The sequence below is a fragment of the Nycticebus coucang genome, chromosome 3, assembly GCF_027406575.1.
Source record: "Nycticebus coucang isolate mNycCou1 chromosome 3, mNycCou1.pri, whole genome shotgun sequence".
NCBI lineage: Eukaryota > Metazoa > Chordata > Mammalia > Primates > Lorisidae > Nycticebus > Nycticebus coucang.
In genome coordinates, this window is record NC_069782.1 from 66,216,325 (window position 1) to 66,233,858 (window position 17,534).

Here is a 17,534-nt window from a genome sequence, read left to right on the forward strand (position 1 = left end):
TTTCTCCATCTGCCCTCTTTTCTACCTATGTCCCCCATTCACTCATTTATCCCTTGGCACGATGTTCAGCAGACATTTGTCATGAGATAAATATGGTGGCTGAACTCTGTAACCTGAGTCAATGTCTAAGATTCATGCAGCCCTTGTGGGGGATGACAGACCAGTAAGAAAGCATTTACAATACAGGGTGGTCAGAGTTTTGGTGGGAGTAGGACAAGACAAGGCAACAGCAGTGGAGAGGCAAATGACTTAGCTGGAGGGAATCACAGAAGGCTTCCTGGAGGAGGTGGCATTTTAGCCAAGACAAAAGATTAGCAGGAGTCTGGCAGGTGGAAGAGGCAGAGAGGGTGTTCCAGGGAGGTGGAACAGCATAAGTCTGCTCTCAGAGGCCACAGAGAACTTACTACATTTGGAAAGTTGAAATTAGCCTTGTGTGGCTGGAACCTTTGGTTGGGGAAGAAATAGAGGTGATAATCCTGATTATTTTGGGGCTCGTCGGACAGGGCATAGAGGGAGATTTTATTCTAAATCGAGTAGGGGAGCCATAGAATGGCTTTACATTAAATTGTGTCAAACTTTTTCGAACTGTTTGAAATTGTGGTTCTATATAGGTCCTAGATAGTGTGCATAATATATATATAATCAAGTCTTAAACTGTCACCCTGGGTAGAGTGCTATGGAGTCATAGCTCACAGCAACCTCCAACTCTTGAGTTCAAGTGATTCTCTTGCCTCAGTTTTTCTGTTTTTAGTAGAGACGGGGTCTCGCTTTTGCTTAGGCTGGACTTGAACTCCTGAGCTCAAGCAATCCACATGCTTTGGCCTCCCAGAGTGTTAGGATTACAGGTGTGAGCCACTGTGACTGCCCATCATTAAAATTTTTAAAAAATGGACTGGACATGGTGGTGCATACCTGTGGTACCAGTTAAAGACTGAGGCAGGAAGATCTCTTGAATCCAGGAGTTTAGGGCTGCAGTGAGCTATGATCATGCCACTGCACTCCAAACAAAGGGAGACCATGTCTTTTTTTTTTAGAGACAGAGTCTCACTTTATCACCATGGTGTCACAGCTTACAGCAACCTCCAGCTCTTGGGCTTAGGCATTCTCTTGCCTCACCCTCCTGAGTAGCTGGGACTACAGGTGCCCACCACAACTCCCGGCTGTTTTTTTTTTTTTTTTTTTTAGAGACAGAGTTTCCCTTTGTTACCCTCGGTAGAGTGCCGTGGCGTCACACAGCTCACAGCAACCTCCAACTCCTGGGCTTAGGCGATTCTCCTGCCTCAGCCTCCCGAGCAGCTGGGACTACAGGCGCCCGCCACAACGCCTGGCTATTTTTTGTTGCAGTTTGGCCGGGGCTGGGTTTGAACCCACCACCCTTGGTATATGGGGCCGGCGCCCTGCTCACTGAGCCACAGGCACCGCCCCCCGGCTGTTTTTTTGTTGCAGTTTGGCCAGGGCTGGGTTCAAACCTGCCACCCTCGATATATGGGGCCAGCGCCCTGCTCACTGAGCCCCAGTGAGTAGGGAGACCATGTCTTGAAAGAAAAGAAAAGAAAATGAAAGAAAGAAAGAAAATAAATATGTATGGAATGGAATTTTAAGCAGAGGAGTAATATATTCAAAATGATCATTCTGGCTGGGCGTGGAGGTTCACATCTATAATCCTAGCATTCTGGGAGGCCAAGGCAGGTGTATTGCTTAAGCTCAGGAGTTAGAGACAAGTCTGAGTAAGATCGAGACCTTTCTCTACTAAAAATGGAAAAACTAGCTGGGTAGAGCAGTGGGTGCCTGTAGTCTCAGCTACTCAGGAGGCTGAGGCAAGAGTCCAAGAGTTTGAGATTGCTGTGAGCTATGATGATGCCATGGCACTCTACCCAGGGCAACAGAGTGAGACTCTGTCTCAAAATAAATAAATGCATAAATGAACAAATAAAATAAATAAAAAGATCATTCTGACTGCAGGCAGAATCAAATGGATGTACTGTTTCTCCACTGATTTTGTAGATTTGTCTAAGCAGGGAGGGCCAACCAGCCAAAACTCAGTCTTTGCCCTTAAGTGGGAGGTATCAATAATAAATACATGATAAAGGCATAGGCCAAGTGTGGTCGCTCACACCTGTAGTCCCAGTCTTTTGGGAGGGAGATTCGGGAGGATAGTTTGAAGCCAGGAATTCAAGACCAGCCTGAGCAAGATCCTGTCTCTACAAAAAAATTAAAAGTTTAGCCAGCTGTGGTGGCATAGGCCTATAATCCTGGGGATTGCTTGAGCCTAGGAGTTTGAGGCTGCAGTGAACTATGATTTCACCACTGCTCCTCAGCCTGGGCAACAGAGGGAGACCATGTCTCTTAAAAAAAAAAAAAGATGCTGGGCACAGTGGTTTGTGTAATCCCAGCACTTGAGAGGCCAAGGTGGGTGGATTGCCTGAGCACAGGTTGGAGACCAGCCTGAGCCAGATCCAGACCTCATCTCTAAAAATAGCCGGGTGTTGTGGCGGGTGCCTGTAGTCCCAGCTACTCTGGAGGCTGAGGCAAGAGAATCGCTTAAGCCCAGGAGTTGGAGGTTGCTGTAAGGTATGAAGCCACAGCACTCTACCAAGGGTGACAAAGTGAGACTCTGTCTCAAAAAAAACAAAACAAAAGAAAAAAACCCCAATAAAGATATAGTAACTCAGTCAGGAGATAAATAAAGCAGGAGAAGACTAGACAGGGTAGGGGTAAAGAGTGATGAGTGTGGCTCAGAGCCCATGGCACAGTGGTTATGGCGCCAGCCACACACACCTAAGGTGGCATTTTCAAGCCCGGCAAAAATAGCCGGGTGTTGTGGCAAGGCACCTGTGGTCCCAGCTGCTTAGGAGGCTGAGGCAAGAGAATCGCCTGAGCCCAAGAGCTAGAGGTTGCTTGTGGGCTGTGATGCCACAGCACTCTACCGAGTGCGACATGGTGACTATGTCTCAAAAAAAAAAAAAATGATGAGTGTGTCTTCAGAGGGTTCTTTGAGGGGTGTTATTTAAGCAAAACTTTGTAGTAAGTGGAGTAATCCATAGTAGATGCGTTCCAAGCAGAGGGAATAGCCAGTGCAAAGGCCTGGCTTGTTCAAGGACCCTCAAGGACGCCAGTGCAGCCAGAGCAGAGCAAGCAAGCTGGGGGTAAACAGGTGATGGCAGGAAGGCAGGGACACACAGAGCAGGACCTTGCGTCTGGCAGGATTCAGGTGTTCATCCTGTGTAAGGTGGGAGCCATGGACGGTTATGATCAGCGGAGGGCCACGACTTGACTCAGGTTTTGTTTTTGTTTTTTTTTTTTTAGAGACAGAGTCTCACTTTATGGCCCTTGGTAGAGTGCCGTGGCGTCACACAGCTCACAGCAACCTCCAACTCCTGGGCTTAAGCGATTCTCTTGCCTCAGCCTCCCGAGTAGCTGGGACTACAGGCGCCCGCCACAACGCCCAGCTATTTTTTGGTTGCAGTTCAGCCGGGGCCGGGTTTGAACCCGCCACCCTCGGTATATGGGGCCGGCGCCTTACCGACTGAGCCACAGGCGCCGCCTTGACTCAGGTTTTAACACATTCTCTCTGACCACATCCATGTCTGTGTCACTGTCCCCATCTGTGTCTATCCCTGGCCACCTGTCTGTGGCCAGGAGTCCCAGCCAGGGCCCTGGAATCTAAGGATTTAAAATCTGGTCCGGATACTAATCTTGCCAAGCAGCCCATTAGCCCCTGGAGTCCCAGGCCAGCGTCCAGCTCGTGGGGGTCCGCGGTGGCTCTGACTCAGGCCCGCCCCTCTTCGCAGTCATCCTGCTCCTCCCAGGAGCGCCTGCACCAACTGCCTTACCAGCCCACGGTGGACGAACTCCACTTCCTCTCCAAACACTTCGGCAGTACCGAGAGCATCACGGATGAGGATGGCGGTCGCCGCTCCCCGGCGGTACGGCCCCGCTCCCGGAGCCTCAGGTGGGCAGGCAACCCACTCCCGCGCTCCCAGTGGGCGGTCTGAGGACTTGTCCCTGCGAATAAAGTGGGCTCTGAGGCAGGGGGCCTAATAGGATGGGATTCTGTCCCCCACAGCCCGGGGCGATCCCCCTCCTCCTACGACAACGAGATCGTGATGATGAACCATGTCTACAAAGAGAGGTTCCCCAAGGTGAGTTTGGGCTCCCGGCGGTGGCGGGGAGACCCCGCGGCGGGGACTCTCGCTCGCCTCAGCCCCGCGCGTCTTCTGGCGGCCGGTGCGCGCAGCGCAGGCTCCGGGTGGCTTCAGCCTCTGGGCCCAACACGGCGCTGGCACTCCCTCCCTGCCTCCGCCCCTCCCGTAGGCCACTGCGCAGATGGAAGAAAAACTGCGCGACTTCACCCGCTCCTACGAGCCTGACAGCGTGTTGCCGCTGGCCGACGGCGTGCTCAGCTTCATCCACCACCAGATCATCGAGCTGGCCCGGGATTGTCTGACCAAGTCCCGCGACGGCCTTATCACCACCGTCTACTTCTACGAATTGCAGGAGAACTTGGAGAAGCTGCTGCAGGACGTGAGTGCACGCGGGGACCGGCTCTGTAACCCGAAATCATGCCCAATGCCCCCACTCCTATCTTTACCCCGCACCAGTGCAGAGAGAGCCACCTGCCAGGCGCTGGTGCAGAGTTCAGGGCTCAGGAGTGAAAGGAAGACAAGGACCTGGTTTTGGCCCTATGTCTAATGGGGGAGGTAGGAATTTAACGTCCCTCACCTCCTTCAAGTCCTTACTCAAATGTCACCTTTTCCGGGGCTTCCTAGACACTCCCTATTTAAAAATTTAAACCTTGGGTGCCGCCAATGGGGCGCCGGCCCCATATACCGAGGATGGCGGGTTCGAACCTGGCCCTGGCCAAAGTGCAACAAAAAAATAGCCGGGCGTTGTGGCAGGCGCCTGTAGTCCCAGCTACTCGGGAGGCTGAGGCAGGAGAATCGCCTAAGCCCAGGAGTTTGAGGTTGCTGTGAGCTGTGACTCCACAGCATTCTACCAAGGGGGATATTAGTGAGACTGTCAGAAAGAAAGAGAGAGAGAGAAAGAAAGAGCGAGCCCCCATTAAAGTTAATGGTCATGGATATATCATTTATTGAACACCTACTATGTGCTGGGCACCGGGGACATGGCAGTGAACAAACCAGACAAATATTCCTGCCCTGTTGGGCTGTTGTTCTAGTGTGAGAGACATGAGAAACACAAACAAATTAAGGAACGTGATGGTTTCATCTAACACTCAGGGTTATGAAGCAATGAGATATGGCAAGGATGGAGTATCGGAGCAATGAGATATGGCAAGGATGGAGTATCGGAAGCTCCCTTATAAGGTCCAGGGAGGACTCCCTGGAGGATATGACATTGATAATTGGGACAAGACTAATGAGTAGGAGGCAGGTATGAAGAGAGCTGGGGGCAATGTATATTAAGCAGAGGGAACAGCATATGCAAAGTCCCTGAGGTAGGAAGCCCATCTGGAAAATTTCAGGAGCACAGAAGCCAGGTGACAGCACTATTGTGAGATGAGGTTATAAGGGCACAGGGATGAGAATATGGGGCTCTGGGCTCCAGACTCCCAACCTAGGCAAGAAGGGCAGCATGTTAGTCACTATGGACTTTAGTGTCAGGTTGGCATATGGCTTTTTTTTTTTTTTTTTGAGACAGTCTCACTTTGTCACCTTCAGTAGAATGTTGTGGCATCACAACTCACAGCAACCTCCAACTCTTGGGCTTAAGTGATTCTCTTGCCTCAGCCTCCCAAGTAGCTGGGACTGTAGGTGCCCACCACAACACCCAGCTATTTTTAGGGATGGGGGTCTCACTCTTGCTGAGGCTGGTCTTGAACTTCTGAGGTCAATCAGTCCACCTGCCTTGGCCTCCCAGAGTGCTGGGATTACAGGTGTGAGCTACCATGCCCAGCCTGGCTTTTTTTTTTTAAGAGATAGCATCTTGCTATGTTCCCCAAGTTGAACTTGAACTACTGTGCTCAAACAGTCCTCCCACCTCAGCCTCCCAAGTAAGCAAGGACTAGAGGTTCCTGGCTCCAGATCTGGGTTTAAGTCCATTTATTTATTTATTTATTTTCAGTTATAAATTTTGACCATGGGTCAGGCAAATACACCAAAATATAAAACTTAATGGTTTATATAAAAGATCTAACTCTCAGGCGGTGCCTGTGGCTCAAGGAGTAGGGCGCCAGTCCCATATGCCGGAGGTGGCAGATTCAAACCTAGCCCCGGCCAAAAACCAAAAAAAAAAAAAAAAGATCTAACTCTCACACTTGCTTTATTGATACTTGTGGTGAGGCCTTTCAGATGTATTTGCCATGATGTGTAATCTTAAGAGACTGGACTGGGCGGCGCCTGTGGCTCAGTGAGTAGGGCGCCGGCCCCATATGCTGAGGGCGGCGGGTTCAAACCCAGCCCTGGCCAAACTGTAACAAAAAAAAAAATAGCCGGGCGTTGTGGCGGGCGCCTGTAGTCCCAGCTGCTCGGGAGGCTGAGGCAAGAGAATCGCGTAAGCCCAAGAGTTGGAGGTTGCTGTGAGCCATGTGATGTCACGGCACTCTACCCGAGGGCGGTACAGTGAGACTCTGTCTCTACCAAAAAAAAAAAAGAGACTGGACTAAGGCTCGGCTCCTGTGGCTCAAGCAGCTAAGGCACCAACCATATACACCTTAGCTGGGGGGTTCAAATCCAGCCCGGGACCGCCAAATAACAATGATGGCACTCTACCCAGGGCTACAAATTGAGGCTCTGTCTCAAAAAAAAAAAAAAAATAGAGAGACTGGACTAAACTTTGGGTGAGGGACCAAGGAGAGACCAACTGCATCTTAGGTTCCTTAAGTAGAATGTCTTCCTTTAACGAAGGCCAAGCAGGGGAAGTATGTGTGGTAGAGAATACTCTTCTTGGGAGCATCAATTTTAGTGTATTTGTTGCTCGAAAGGTTTCCTTTAGCTTCAGAGGTCTGGTTCCTAAAGTGAGCTTTGATTCTGATAACAACTTAATTCTTTGAGCTGGAGTAAGTTTTCTAATAGGGTACTGACTTCACTTCCATTTTGATTGGTGTTCTTTCCACCATCTTTGAACATTCTTTGTTTCCATTAAAGGGGGTTCAGGGTTTTGACTGAAGCAAGGAAAGTCAGATGGTCAATGAGTCATTAAAGGCTGTCACCCGAGAGGAGCTGGGGAGGTCAGTGTCCACCAAGGCTCATCGTAGACAATGTGGAGGCAGTGTCCTGGGCCTTGGCCTCCCTCTCTTTCCTCACCTACAGCCTAAGCCAGGGGAAGTCAGGTAGCCCAAGTGGCTGGAGGGGGGTCTCTGCTGCCCAAATGTGGGGATTCTCTTCACCAGGATATACAGACTGTTTGATCACTAGGAACACAAAGTTATTGTTGGACTGGATAATGCAGGGAAAACATTATACTACACCAAGTTTTGATGGATGAAGATGTGAATACATCCCCTACAATAGGAAGTAATGTAGAAGAGGTAGTTATTAATAACACACTTTCCCTTATGTGGAATATTGGTGGCCAAGAATCTCTTTGTTCTTCCTGGAACACTTACTGTATTGACCTGGAGTTGTGTAGTTCTTGTGGACAAGAGAAGACCTCTGTAACCAGAGAAGAACTCTATAAAATGTTAGCACATAAGGATGTCAGGAAAACTGGATTGCTGATATTTGCTCATAAACAACAGGTTAAAGAACACTTGACTGTAGAGGAAATCTCCCAGGTTCTGAAGCTGACTTTTATCAAAGATCACCAGCAGCACATCCAGTCCTGCTGAGCTCTTACTGGGAGGGACTGTGACAAGGATTTGAATGGGCAATGTCATGATTTAAGATTAGATGATCTCAACTGACCTCTTCTCATAGACTTTATGTAAATGAAGTACTGGACTTTACTTGAAAGCTTCCAATTTGCTTTCTTATTCATTTCTTTCAAAAGTAAGTTATTAAAGCTGTGATAGGTGTTTTTCTCAGAATGAATGAATCCTCTCAGGACACTGTGTAGCTAGCATTCCCATCTACTAAACTGCTCCAGGTCTGAGCAGACAGCAGAAGTAACATCCTGAGAAAGGATCTGGTGACCGTTCACACTCCCTGGGGCTCCCTCACCTCAAAGCTCAATGCCCTGCTATGCACTGGGTTTGGGCTTAAGCTCAATTGAGACTCTCTTCCCTCTCCCCCTCCCTCTGCTCACAGCCCAGGGCCTAGTGAGGAGTCTCTCTGTTGCCCCAGGATAGAGTGCGGTGGCATCATCATAGCTCACAGCAAACCTCAATCTCTTGGGCTCAAGAGATCCTTCTGCCTTAGCCTCCCAGGTAGCTGAGACTCTGCTCAAAGAAAAAAAAAAAGATGAATTGAATGAGTGTAAGTTTTAGGACTCTGCTGTAATGATTATAATTTATCATTATTATCCTTATCATAATTTTTATCATCATTATTGTTACTGTATGTCCTGCTTATCAGTTTTCTAATCTGTAAAATAGGACAACTGCAGCAGTGCCTACCCTGTGGGGCTGGAAGAGGGGCCTGGCTGAGTCTGAGTGCCTGGAGCTCCACACTCTTGTGCTCTCCCCCCTCCCCCCAGGCCTATGAACGCTCAGAGAGCTTGGAGGTGGCCTTTGTCACTCAGCTGGTGAAGAAGTTGCTCATTATCATCTCTCGCCCAGCAAGGCTGCTGGAGTGCCTGGTGAGGAGGCTGGTGTGGCTGGGGGGCTAGTGTTGGGTGGGATTTCCTTAGAGCTTTCTGCGAGCCCATTCCTACCCTGCTGCAGGAATTCAACCCAGAAGAGTTTTACCACCTGCTGGAGGCAGCTGAGGGACATGCCAAGGAGGGCCACCTTGTCAAGACGGACATCCCACGCTACATCATCCGCCAGCTTGGCCTCACTCGTGACCCCTTTCCAGGTGCCAGCTCGTGGGCCCAGGGGGACCAGGTGTGAGGAGACCTGGACCCCAGCCCAGACTCAGTCTCAATCCCTCCCTAGATGTGGTACACAAGGAGGAACAAGATAGCGGTGGATCCAACACCCCTGAGCAGGACGACCTCTCAGAGGTAAGGCCATGTGGCCCAGAAGTAAGCTCTCAAGTTCATGGGTGGGCAGTCCAGGGCTTACATCTTTCCTCTTTGCCCTCAGGCTATGTGGTTTCACCCTTTGAGCCTCAGTTTCCCCATCTGCAAAATGGGATTAATAATAATTCTTGTTCCATGGCCTTTTTCCTTTTTGTGGTAAAATATATATAATGTAAAATTTAATTTACCAGCTTAACCATTTAAAAATGAATAATTTGGTGGCAGTGCATTCACAATGTTGTACAGCCATTGCATCTGTTTAGTTCTAAGACTTTTAAAAATCACCCCAAAAGGGTTTGGTGCCCATTAGCTCAGTGAGGAGGGCGCCAGCCACATACACCAAGGCTGGCAGCTTTAAGCCCAGCCTGGGGCAAATAAACAACAATGACAACTGCAATCAAAAAATAGCTGGGCGTTGTGGCGGGTGCCTGTAGTCCCAGCTACTCAGGAGGCTGAGGCAAGAGAATCGCTTAAGTCCAAGAGTTTGAGGTTTCTGTGAGCTGTGACACCATGGCACTCTACCGAGGGTGACATAGTGAGATTCTAATTAAAAAAAAAAAAAAAAATCACCCCAAAAGGAAACCTCACACTCATTAAGCAGCTACTCTCCATTCCTCCCTCTCCTCAGCCCCTGGCAACCACTGATAAACTTTCTCTATATATAGATTTTCCTATTTTGGATATATTTCATATAAATGGAGTCATTTACTCCAGAGGTTCTCAACCTTCCTAATGCTGCGATCCTTTAATACAGTTCCTCATGTTGTGGTGACCTCCAACCATAAAATTATTTTCGTTGCTCCATCATAACTGTAATTTTGCTACTGTTATGAATTGTAATGTAAATATCTGATATGCAGGATGTATTTAGGCGACCCCTGTGAAAGGGTCATTTGGGGGTCGCGACCCACAGGTTGAGAACCACTGATTTACTCTGTGGATTTCTGTCTAGCTTATTTCACTCAGCATAATGTTTTTGAGATTCACACACATTGTAGCATGGACCAGAGCTAAATTCCTTTTTATGGCTGAATATTAATATTCCATTGTATAGATGGGCCACATTTTGTTTATCTGTTCATCCACTGGCTTGCCTATCTTTTGTCTATTGTGAATAGTGCTACTATGAGCATTTGTGTACAAGTATTTTTAAACATATTTATAAGTATGATTTCAGTTATTTGTTTGTTTTTTGAGGAGTCTTAGTCTATTGCCCATGCTAGAGTGTCTTGGCACCAGCCTAACTCACACCAACCTCAAACTCCTGGGTCTTTCTACCTTAGCCTCCCAAGTAGCTGGGACTTATAGGTGCCCACCACAATGCCCAGCTATTTTTTTCTATTTTTAGTAGAAACAAGGTCTCACTCTTGCTCAAGCTGGTCTTAAACTCCTGAGCTCAAGCAATCCTGCCTCAGCCTCCCAGAGTGGTAGGATTACAGGTGTGAGCCACCATGCCCAGCCTTTCAATTCTTTTTGGTATGCACCCAGGAGTAGAATTGCTGGGTCATATGATAGTTCTGTGTGTAACTTATTGAAGAACACTGCATGGGCTTTTGAGAAAATTGACTGGCTTCAATGGTGGCTCAGCACAGGGAAAATTGCTCTAACCCTACCCCCAGAGCAATCACACTTTACTGGCTCATTCAGATGTCTTGTGGAGATGGCCTCCCCTCATGGCCACACATCTATTTTCTCTGAACTGCCTAGTGTTTTTCAAAATTTTGAAGCAAAATATAAAAATCAGAAGCTTTTAGCCTCAAAATCTGGGTTTGGGACTTCCCTCAAAAAATCAGAAGTTATGACAACACTGTGGTAGCTCCAGCTGGCACTAAGTGGAGGCTACTATGTTGTATCAAACACCTGCTTCCCATTACCCATGGTCTCCACCTGGACTACCTGGCCCTGAAGGGACTTGTGTTTGTAACCTTTGTTTTAAGTTTTAAATTGTATCTGTGCATTCACACACACACACACACAGGTCTTTTCTTTATATTTTTAAAAAGAATCTCACTATGCATGCCATTTGTTTAATTTTTTTGAATAGGTAATGGAATGACATCACTCAAAAGTCTAAAACTCTAAAAAGGTATTTATCTCTAATTATTGTTTATAGGATTTTACATTACTTCTTCAACCAAATTTGTTAATTGAGTGATTCAAATCTTCCATCTCCCTATTCATATTTTTTTGTCTGATTAATACTTTGAGAGATGTGTTGTATGTGTTAAATCCTAATTTTAAGCAATTTCTCCTAATGTTATGCCTTTTTTTTTTTTTTTTTTGAGACAGAGGCTCACTTTGTCACCCTTGGCAGAGCGCATCATGTCAGAGCTCACAGCAACCTCAAACTCCTGGGCTTAAGTTATTCTCTTGCCTTAGCCTCCCAGGTAGCTGGGACTACAGGTACCCATCACAATGCCTGGCTATTTTTAGAGACAAAGTCTCACTCTGGCTCAGGCTAGTCTCAAACCTGTGAGCTCAGGCAATCCACTTCCCTCAGCCTCCCAAGTGCGGGGGTTATTGGCATGAGCTACTATGCCAGCCCTATGCAATTTTTTCATGTTAGGTTTTTTGGGGAACTGCATTCCTAGGAGCATATAACTTCAATATTTTTATACACCATAGGTTTTATTTTTATTCATTCATTTATTTATTTATTTTGAGACAGAGTCTCACTTTTTCACCACAGGTAGAGTGTGGTGGTGTCATAGCTCACAGAAAACCTCAAACTCGTGGGCTCAAGTGATTCTTTTGACTCAGCCTCCCAAGTAGCTGGGACTACAGGCACCCACCACAAAGCCCAGCTAGATCTGCCCACCTTGGCCTTCCAGAGTGCTCCGATCACAGGTGTGAACTACCATACCTGGCCTTTATTTATTTATATATATATATATATATATATATTTTTTTTTTTTTTTTTGTGGTTTTTTTGGCCGGGGCTGGGTTTGAACCCGCCACCTCCGGCATATGGGACTGGCGCCCTACTCCTTGAGCCACAGGCGCCACCCATATTTATATATTTTTTTATACAGAGTCTCACCCTGTTTTCCAGGCTATTATACCATGGTGTCAGCCTAGCTCATAGCAATCTCACACTCCTGGGTTCAAGCAATTCTTCTACCAAATAACTGGGACTACAGGTGCTTGCCATGATGTTTGGCTAATTTTTCTATTTTTAATAGAGATGGGGTCTCACTCTTGCTCAGGCTGGTCTTTTTTTTTTTTTTCGAGACAGAGTTTCACTTAATAACCCTTGGTAGAGTGCTGTGATTGTGGCTCATAGCAACCTCAAACTCCTGGGCTCAAGTAATCCACTTGCTTCAGCTTCCCCAGTAGCTGAGACTACAGGCACCTGCCATCACACCCAGCATCAGGCTGGTCTTGAACTCCTGAGCTTAAGAGCTCCCATCTAGGCCTCCCAGAGTGCTAGGATTACAGATGTGAGCCACTCTGCCCAGATCATCATTTTTTTTTTTTTTTTTTGAGGCAGAGTCTCAGGCTGTCACCCTCAGTAGATGCCGTGGCATCACAGCACACATCAATCTCAAACTCTTCGGCTTAAGTGATTCTCTTGCCTCAGCCTCTCAAGTAGCTGGGACTATAGGCACCACCACAACGCCTGGCTTTTTAGTCATAGTTGTCACTGTTGTTTGGCAGGTCCCGATTGAATTCGAACCTGCAGCTCCAGTGTACGTGGCTGGTGCCCTAGCCACTGAGCTACAGGCACTGAGCCTTTTATTTATTTATTTTTTTGAGACAGAGTCTCACTATGTCACCCTCAGTAGAGTGCTATGGCATCACAGCTCACAGCAATCTCCAGCTCTTGGGCTCAAGTGATTCTCTTGCCTCATCCTCCCAAGTAGCTGGGACTACAGGCGCCCGACACAATGCCCAGCTATTTTTTGTTGCAGTTTGGCTGGGGCCAGGTTTGAACACCCCACCCTCAGTGTATGGGGCCAGTGCCTTACTCACTGAGCCACAGGTGCCACCCAAGACTGTTAACCTGCCTCTCCTTCTCCTCCCTCTTCCTCCTCCAAGTCCCCCAAGTAGCTGGGACAACCAGCACCAGCCACAATGCCCGGCTAATTTTTTTTTCATTTTAGCATTTTTTGGGTTTTTTTTTTTGAAACAGAATCTCACTATGTTGCCCTCAGTAGAGTTCTGTGGTGTCACAGCTCACAGCAACCTCAAACCCTTGGGTTTAAGCGATTCTCTTGCCCCAGCCTCCTGAGTAGCTGGGACTACAAGTGCCCACCACAACACCCAGCTATTTTTGTTGCAGTTGTCATTGTAGTTCAGCTCAGTGTATATGGCTGGTGCCGTAACCACTGTGCTATGAGTGCTGAGCCCCGTCATAGATATTTTTTGAATAATATCTATGTAATAGATCTCTTTGTCCCTAAAAAAATAAAAATAATTTTCAAGAAATATGTACCATGAAAAATCTTACTCTCACCTTTGTCCCCATTGCTCTATATCCCCAAAATATGATTGTATAGTTTTATTTTGCCACATTTTAAACACAGAAATACATAGTACACATTGTCCATTGTTTTTTTCCACTCCAAAGTTCACCTTGGAAAAGGTGAACTATAGGTATCTATAGTATTTAACAAGATATTGTACAAGTATTTATTTAAACATACTTACAAGTATGCTTTCAGTTCTTGCTGTACTGAAATGGTATCTTGTAGTAGTTGTAACTTGCCTTGTGCCATTACGTGTGAGGCTGAGTAATCTAACTCTCGTTTACATACAGTGCCTACTTTTTGCTCTCAATCATTTGTCTTTGTTACTGATTTCGGGATCTCTCTCTCTCTCTCTGTGTAAAGATCCATTTTGTAGGTTTTCTGCTGTCTTTCTAATGGAAGAAGTTAGGGGTATGTCTTCAGAGTTAGTCTTAGATTCAAGTCCTGGCTTTGTTTCTCTCTCACTCTGGCGCTTGGAGGAAAGACTCACTCACCCTCTCTGTGCCTCAGTTTCACCATGTGTAAAATAGAATAACAAGAGTCCCTTTCTCATAATGATGATGATAATGGTCTCCATCTTTTCCCTGAAGGGCCGCAGCAGCACCAAGGGCAAGAAGCCACCTGGGGAGAATGACTTTGATACCATCAAGCTCATAAGCAACGGTGCCTACGGGTGAGCCACCCGGGGCTCTGGCGGGGGGGAAGTGGTGGAGGCTGGGTGTCTCGGAGGTGATGGCCGGTCCTCACTCTCTCCCCCTGCAGTGCTGTCTACCTGGTTCGGCATCGTGAAACACGGCAGCGCTTTGCCATGAAAAAGATCAACAAGCAGAACTTGATCCTGCGCAACCAGATCCAGCAGGCCTTCGTAGAGCGTGACATCCTCACCTTTGCTGAGAACCCCTTTGTGGTTGGCATGTTCTGCTCCTTCGAGACTCGGCGCCACTTGTGCATGGTCATGGAATATGTGGAAGGTGTGGCTGCCCAAGGGGCTGCAGGGAAGATGGGTAGATCCATGCTACTCAGGGCTGCTGAGTGACCCACCAGAGCCATAGTCACCATATTGATTATCTGCCTGTATGCTTATCCACCTATTTATTTATCAATCATTGATCTATGTATTTATCCAGTAATTTATTTATTTTTTAATTGAGAAAGTCTCACTTTGTCACCCTCAGTAGAGTACAGTGGCATCATAGCTCACAGCAACCTCCAACTCTTGGGCTCAAGTGATTCTCTTGCCTCAGCTTTCCTAATAGCCCGCTGTTTTTGTTTGTTTGTTTGTTTGTTTGGCAGGCCAGAGCCAGGTTCAAACTCACCAGCCCCGGAGCATGTGGCCGGTGGCCTAAGCATTATGCTACAGCGCCCAGCCTATTTCTCCAGTTATTGATTTATCTACCTGTTTTTCATTTCATTCAATGTAGATAGATCCATTCAATTATCCATTTCCATCCATTTTTCATTCATACATCCTTCCATCTATTCATTCGCTAATCCATATATCCATGCACCTTATTTATTAGTTTATCTCTCCATCCATTTGTCTTTGTTTTTTATTTTTATTTTTTTTTGTGGTTTTTGGCCGGGGCTAGGTTTGAACCTGCCACCTCCGGCATATGGGACCGGCGCCCTACTCCTTGAGCCACAGGCTCTGCCCTGTCTTTGTTTTTTTTTTTTTTGCAGTTTTTTTTTTTTTGGCTGGGGCTGGGTTTGAACCCACCACCTCTGGTATATGGGGCCAGTGCCCTACTCCTTGAGCCACAGGAGCTGCCCCCATTTGTCTTTGTTACTGTCCTTTGTTTGTCCATCCATATATCTGTTTACTCATTATACATCTATTTTTAAAAATTAATGGAAATCTCTTTTTTTTTTTTTGAGACAGAATCTCAGTTTGTTGCCCTTGGTAGAGTGCCATGGTGTCACAGCTCACAACGACCTCAAACTCTTGGGTTCAAGTGATCCTCTAGCCTCAGCCTCCCAAGTAGCTAGGACTACAGGCACCCATCACAATGCCTGGATATGTTTAGAGACGGGGTCTTGCTCTGGCTCAGGTTCATCTCAAACTCTTGAGCTCAGGTAGTCCACTCACCTTCGCCTCCCAGAGTGTTGGGATTACAGGTGTGAGCCACCACCCCTGGCTCCTAAAATTCCCTTTTTAAAAAGAAATTTTAAGTTTACAGAAAAATTGATCAGGCCAGGCTCAGTGGCTCACACCTGTAATTTCAGCACTTGGGAGGCCGAGGTGGGCCGATTGCTTTAGCTCAGGAGCTCAAGACCAGCCCTAGTAAGAGTGAGACCCTGTCTCTAAAAATAGCTGGGAGTTGTGGCAGGCATCCATAGTCCCAGCTACTTGGGAGGCTGAGGCAAGAGAATTACCTGAGCTCAAGAGTTTGAGGTTGCTGTGAGCTGTGACACCACAGCATTCTACCAAGGGCAACCAAGTGAGACTGTGTCTCAAAAAAAAAAAAAGAAGAAAGAAAGAAAATTGATCTGAAAGTACCAAGCATTCTCACAGACCCCTCTCCTCTTATCCTATTTACATCTTCTATTAGTATGGTGAATTTGTTACAATTGATAAACTGATAATGATACATTATTACTAACTAAAGTCCATAGTTTATGTTAGGGTTCACTCTGTATTATACATCTATTTTTCAACCATCCATCTTTTAATATATTTATCCCTTCATTCATTCATCTGTTTATCCATCTACTCATTCCCCCTCCATCAATTTGTCTGTATCTATTAATCTTTTTTATTTTTTGTTTATTTATTTTTTTTGTAGAGTCAGAGTCTTACCTTATCACCCTCGGTAGAGTGCCGTGGCATCACACAGCTCACAGCAACCTCCAAATCCTTGGGCTCAGGCGATTCTCCTGACTCAGCCTCCCAAGTATCTGGGACTACAGGCGCACGCCACAACGCCCGCTATTTTTTTGTTGCAGTTTGGCCGGCGCTGGGTTTGAACCTGCCACCCTCGGCATATGGGGCCGGCGCCCTACCTGCTGAGCCACAGGTGCCGCCCAGGCTTTTTTATTTTTTGAGACAGAGTCTCATTATGTCACCCTCGGTAGAGTGCTATGGTTTCACAGCTCACCGCAACCTCAAACTCTTGGGCTTAAGCGATTCTCTTACCTCAGCCTCTCAAGTAGCTGGGACTACAGGCACCTACCACAACGCCCAGCTATTTTTTTTTTTTGAGACAGAGCCTCAAGCTGTCACCCTGGGTAGAGTTCGGTGGCATCACAGCTCACAGCATCCTCCAACTCCTGGGCTCAAGCGAGTCTCCTGCCTCCACCTCCCAAGTAGCTGGAACTACAGGCGCCCGCCACAACACCCGGCTATTTTTTGGTTGCAGCCATCATTGTTGTTTGGTGGGCCCAGGCTGGATTCGAACCTGACAGCTCAGGTGTATGTGGCTGGTGCCTTAGCCACTTGAGCCACAGATGCTAAGCCCTGGCTATTTTTTGATTGTAGTTGTCATTGTTTGGCAAGCCTGGGCTGGATTCGAACCCACCAGCTCCAGTGTATGTTGCTGGAGTCCTAGCTGCTGAGCTATAAGTGCCGAGCCTGTTTGTTTGTTTCTTTGAAATAGAGTCTCACTGTGTTGCCCTCGGTAGAGTGCTGTAGCGTCATAGCAACCTCAAACTCGTGGGCTCAAGTGATTCTCTTGCCTCAGCCTCCCAAGTAGCTGGGGCTGCAGATGCCCGCCACAATGCCCAGCTATTTTTTGTTGTTGTTGTTGTAGTTGTCATTGTTGTTTAGCAGGCCTGGGCCGGGTTTGAACCTGCCAGCTCTGTTGTATGTGGCAGGCACCCTTACCACTGAGCTATGGGTGCTGAGCCTTTTTTTTTTTTTTTTTTTTTTTGAGACAGGTTATCATTCTGTTCCTCAGGCTGGAATGCAGTGGCCCTGCCCTCACTCACTGCATCCTTAAACTCCTTGGCTCAGTTGATCCTCTTTCCTCAGCCTCCCAAGTGTCAGGG

At 47.1% G+C, this 17,534-nt stretch overlaps 2 protein-coding genes across 3 annotated transcripts in view; both read left to right on the forward strand.

Moving 5' to 3' along the window:
- Window positions 1–17,534, forward strand: part of MAST1 (microtubule associated serine/threonine kinase 1) — a 38,051-nt gene that overhangs the window by 10,127 nt on the left and 10,390 nt on the right. For both annotated transcript variants that reach the window (XM_053585011.1, XM_053585010.1), the window contains 8 exons: window positions 3,792–3,952; window positions 4,067–4,142; window positions 4,315–4,524; window positions 8,596–8,697; window positions 8,783–8,915; window positions 8,996–9,063; window positions 14,141–14,223; window positions 14,313–14,521. In XM_053585011.1, the coding sequence (XP_053440986.1) occupies window positions 3,792–3,952; window positions 4,067–4,142; window positions 4,315–4,524; window positions 8,596–8,697; window positions 8,783–8,915; window positions 8,996–9,063; window positions 14,141–14,223; window positions 14,313–14,521 (1,042 nt within the window). The remainder of the gene's footprint in view (window positions 1–3,791; window positions 3,953–4,066; window positions 4,143–4,314; window positions 4,525–8,595; window positions 8,698–8,782; window positions 8,916–8,995; window positions 9,064–14,140; window positions 14,224–14,312; window positions 14,522–17,534) is intronic.
- LOC128581814 (ADP-ribosylation factor-like protein 5A) lies at window positions 7,439–7,789 on the forward strand. The gene has a single exon (XM_053585083.1). The coding sequence runs from the start codon at window positions 7,439–7,441 to the stop codon at window positions 7,787–7,789; it is 351 nt and encodes a 116-aa protein (XP_053441058.1).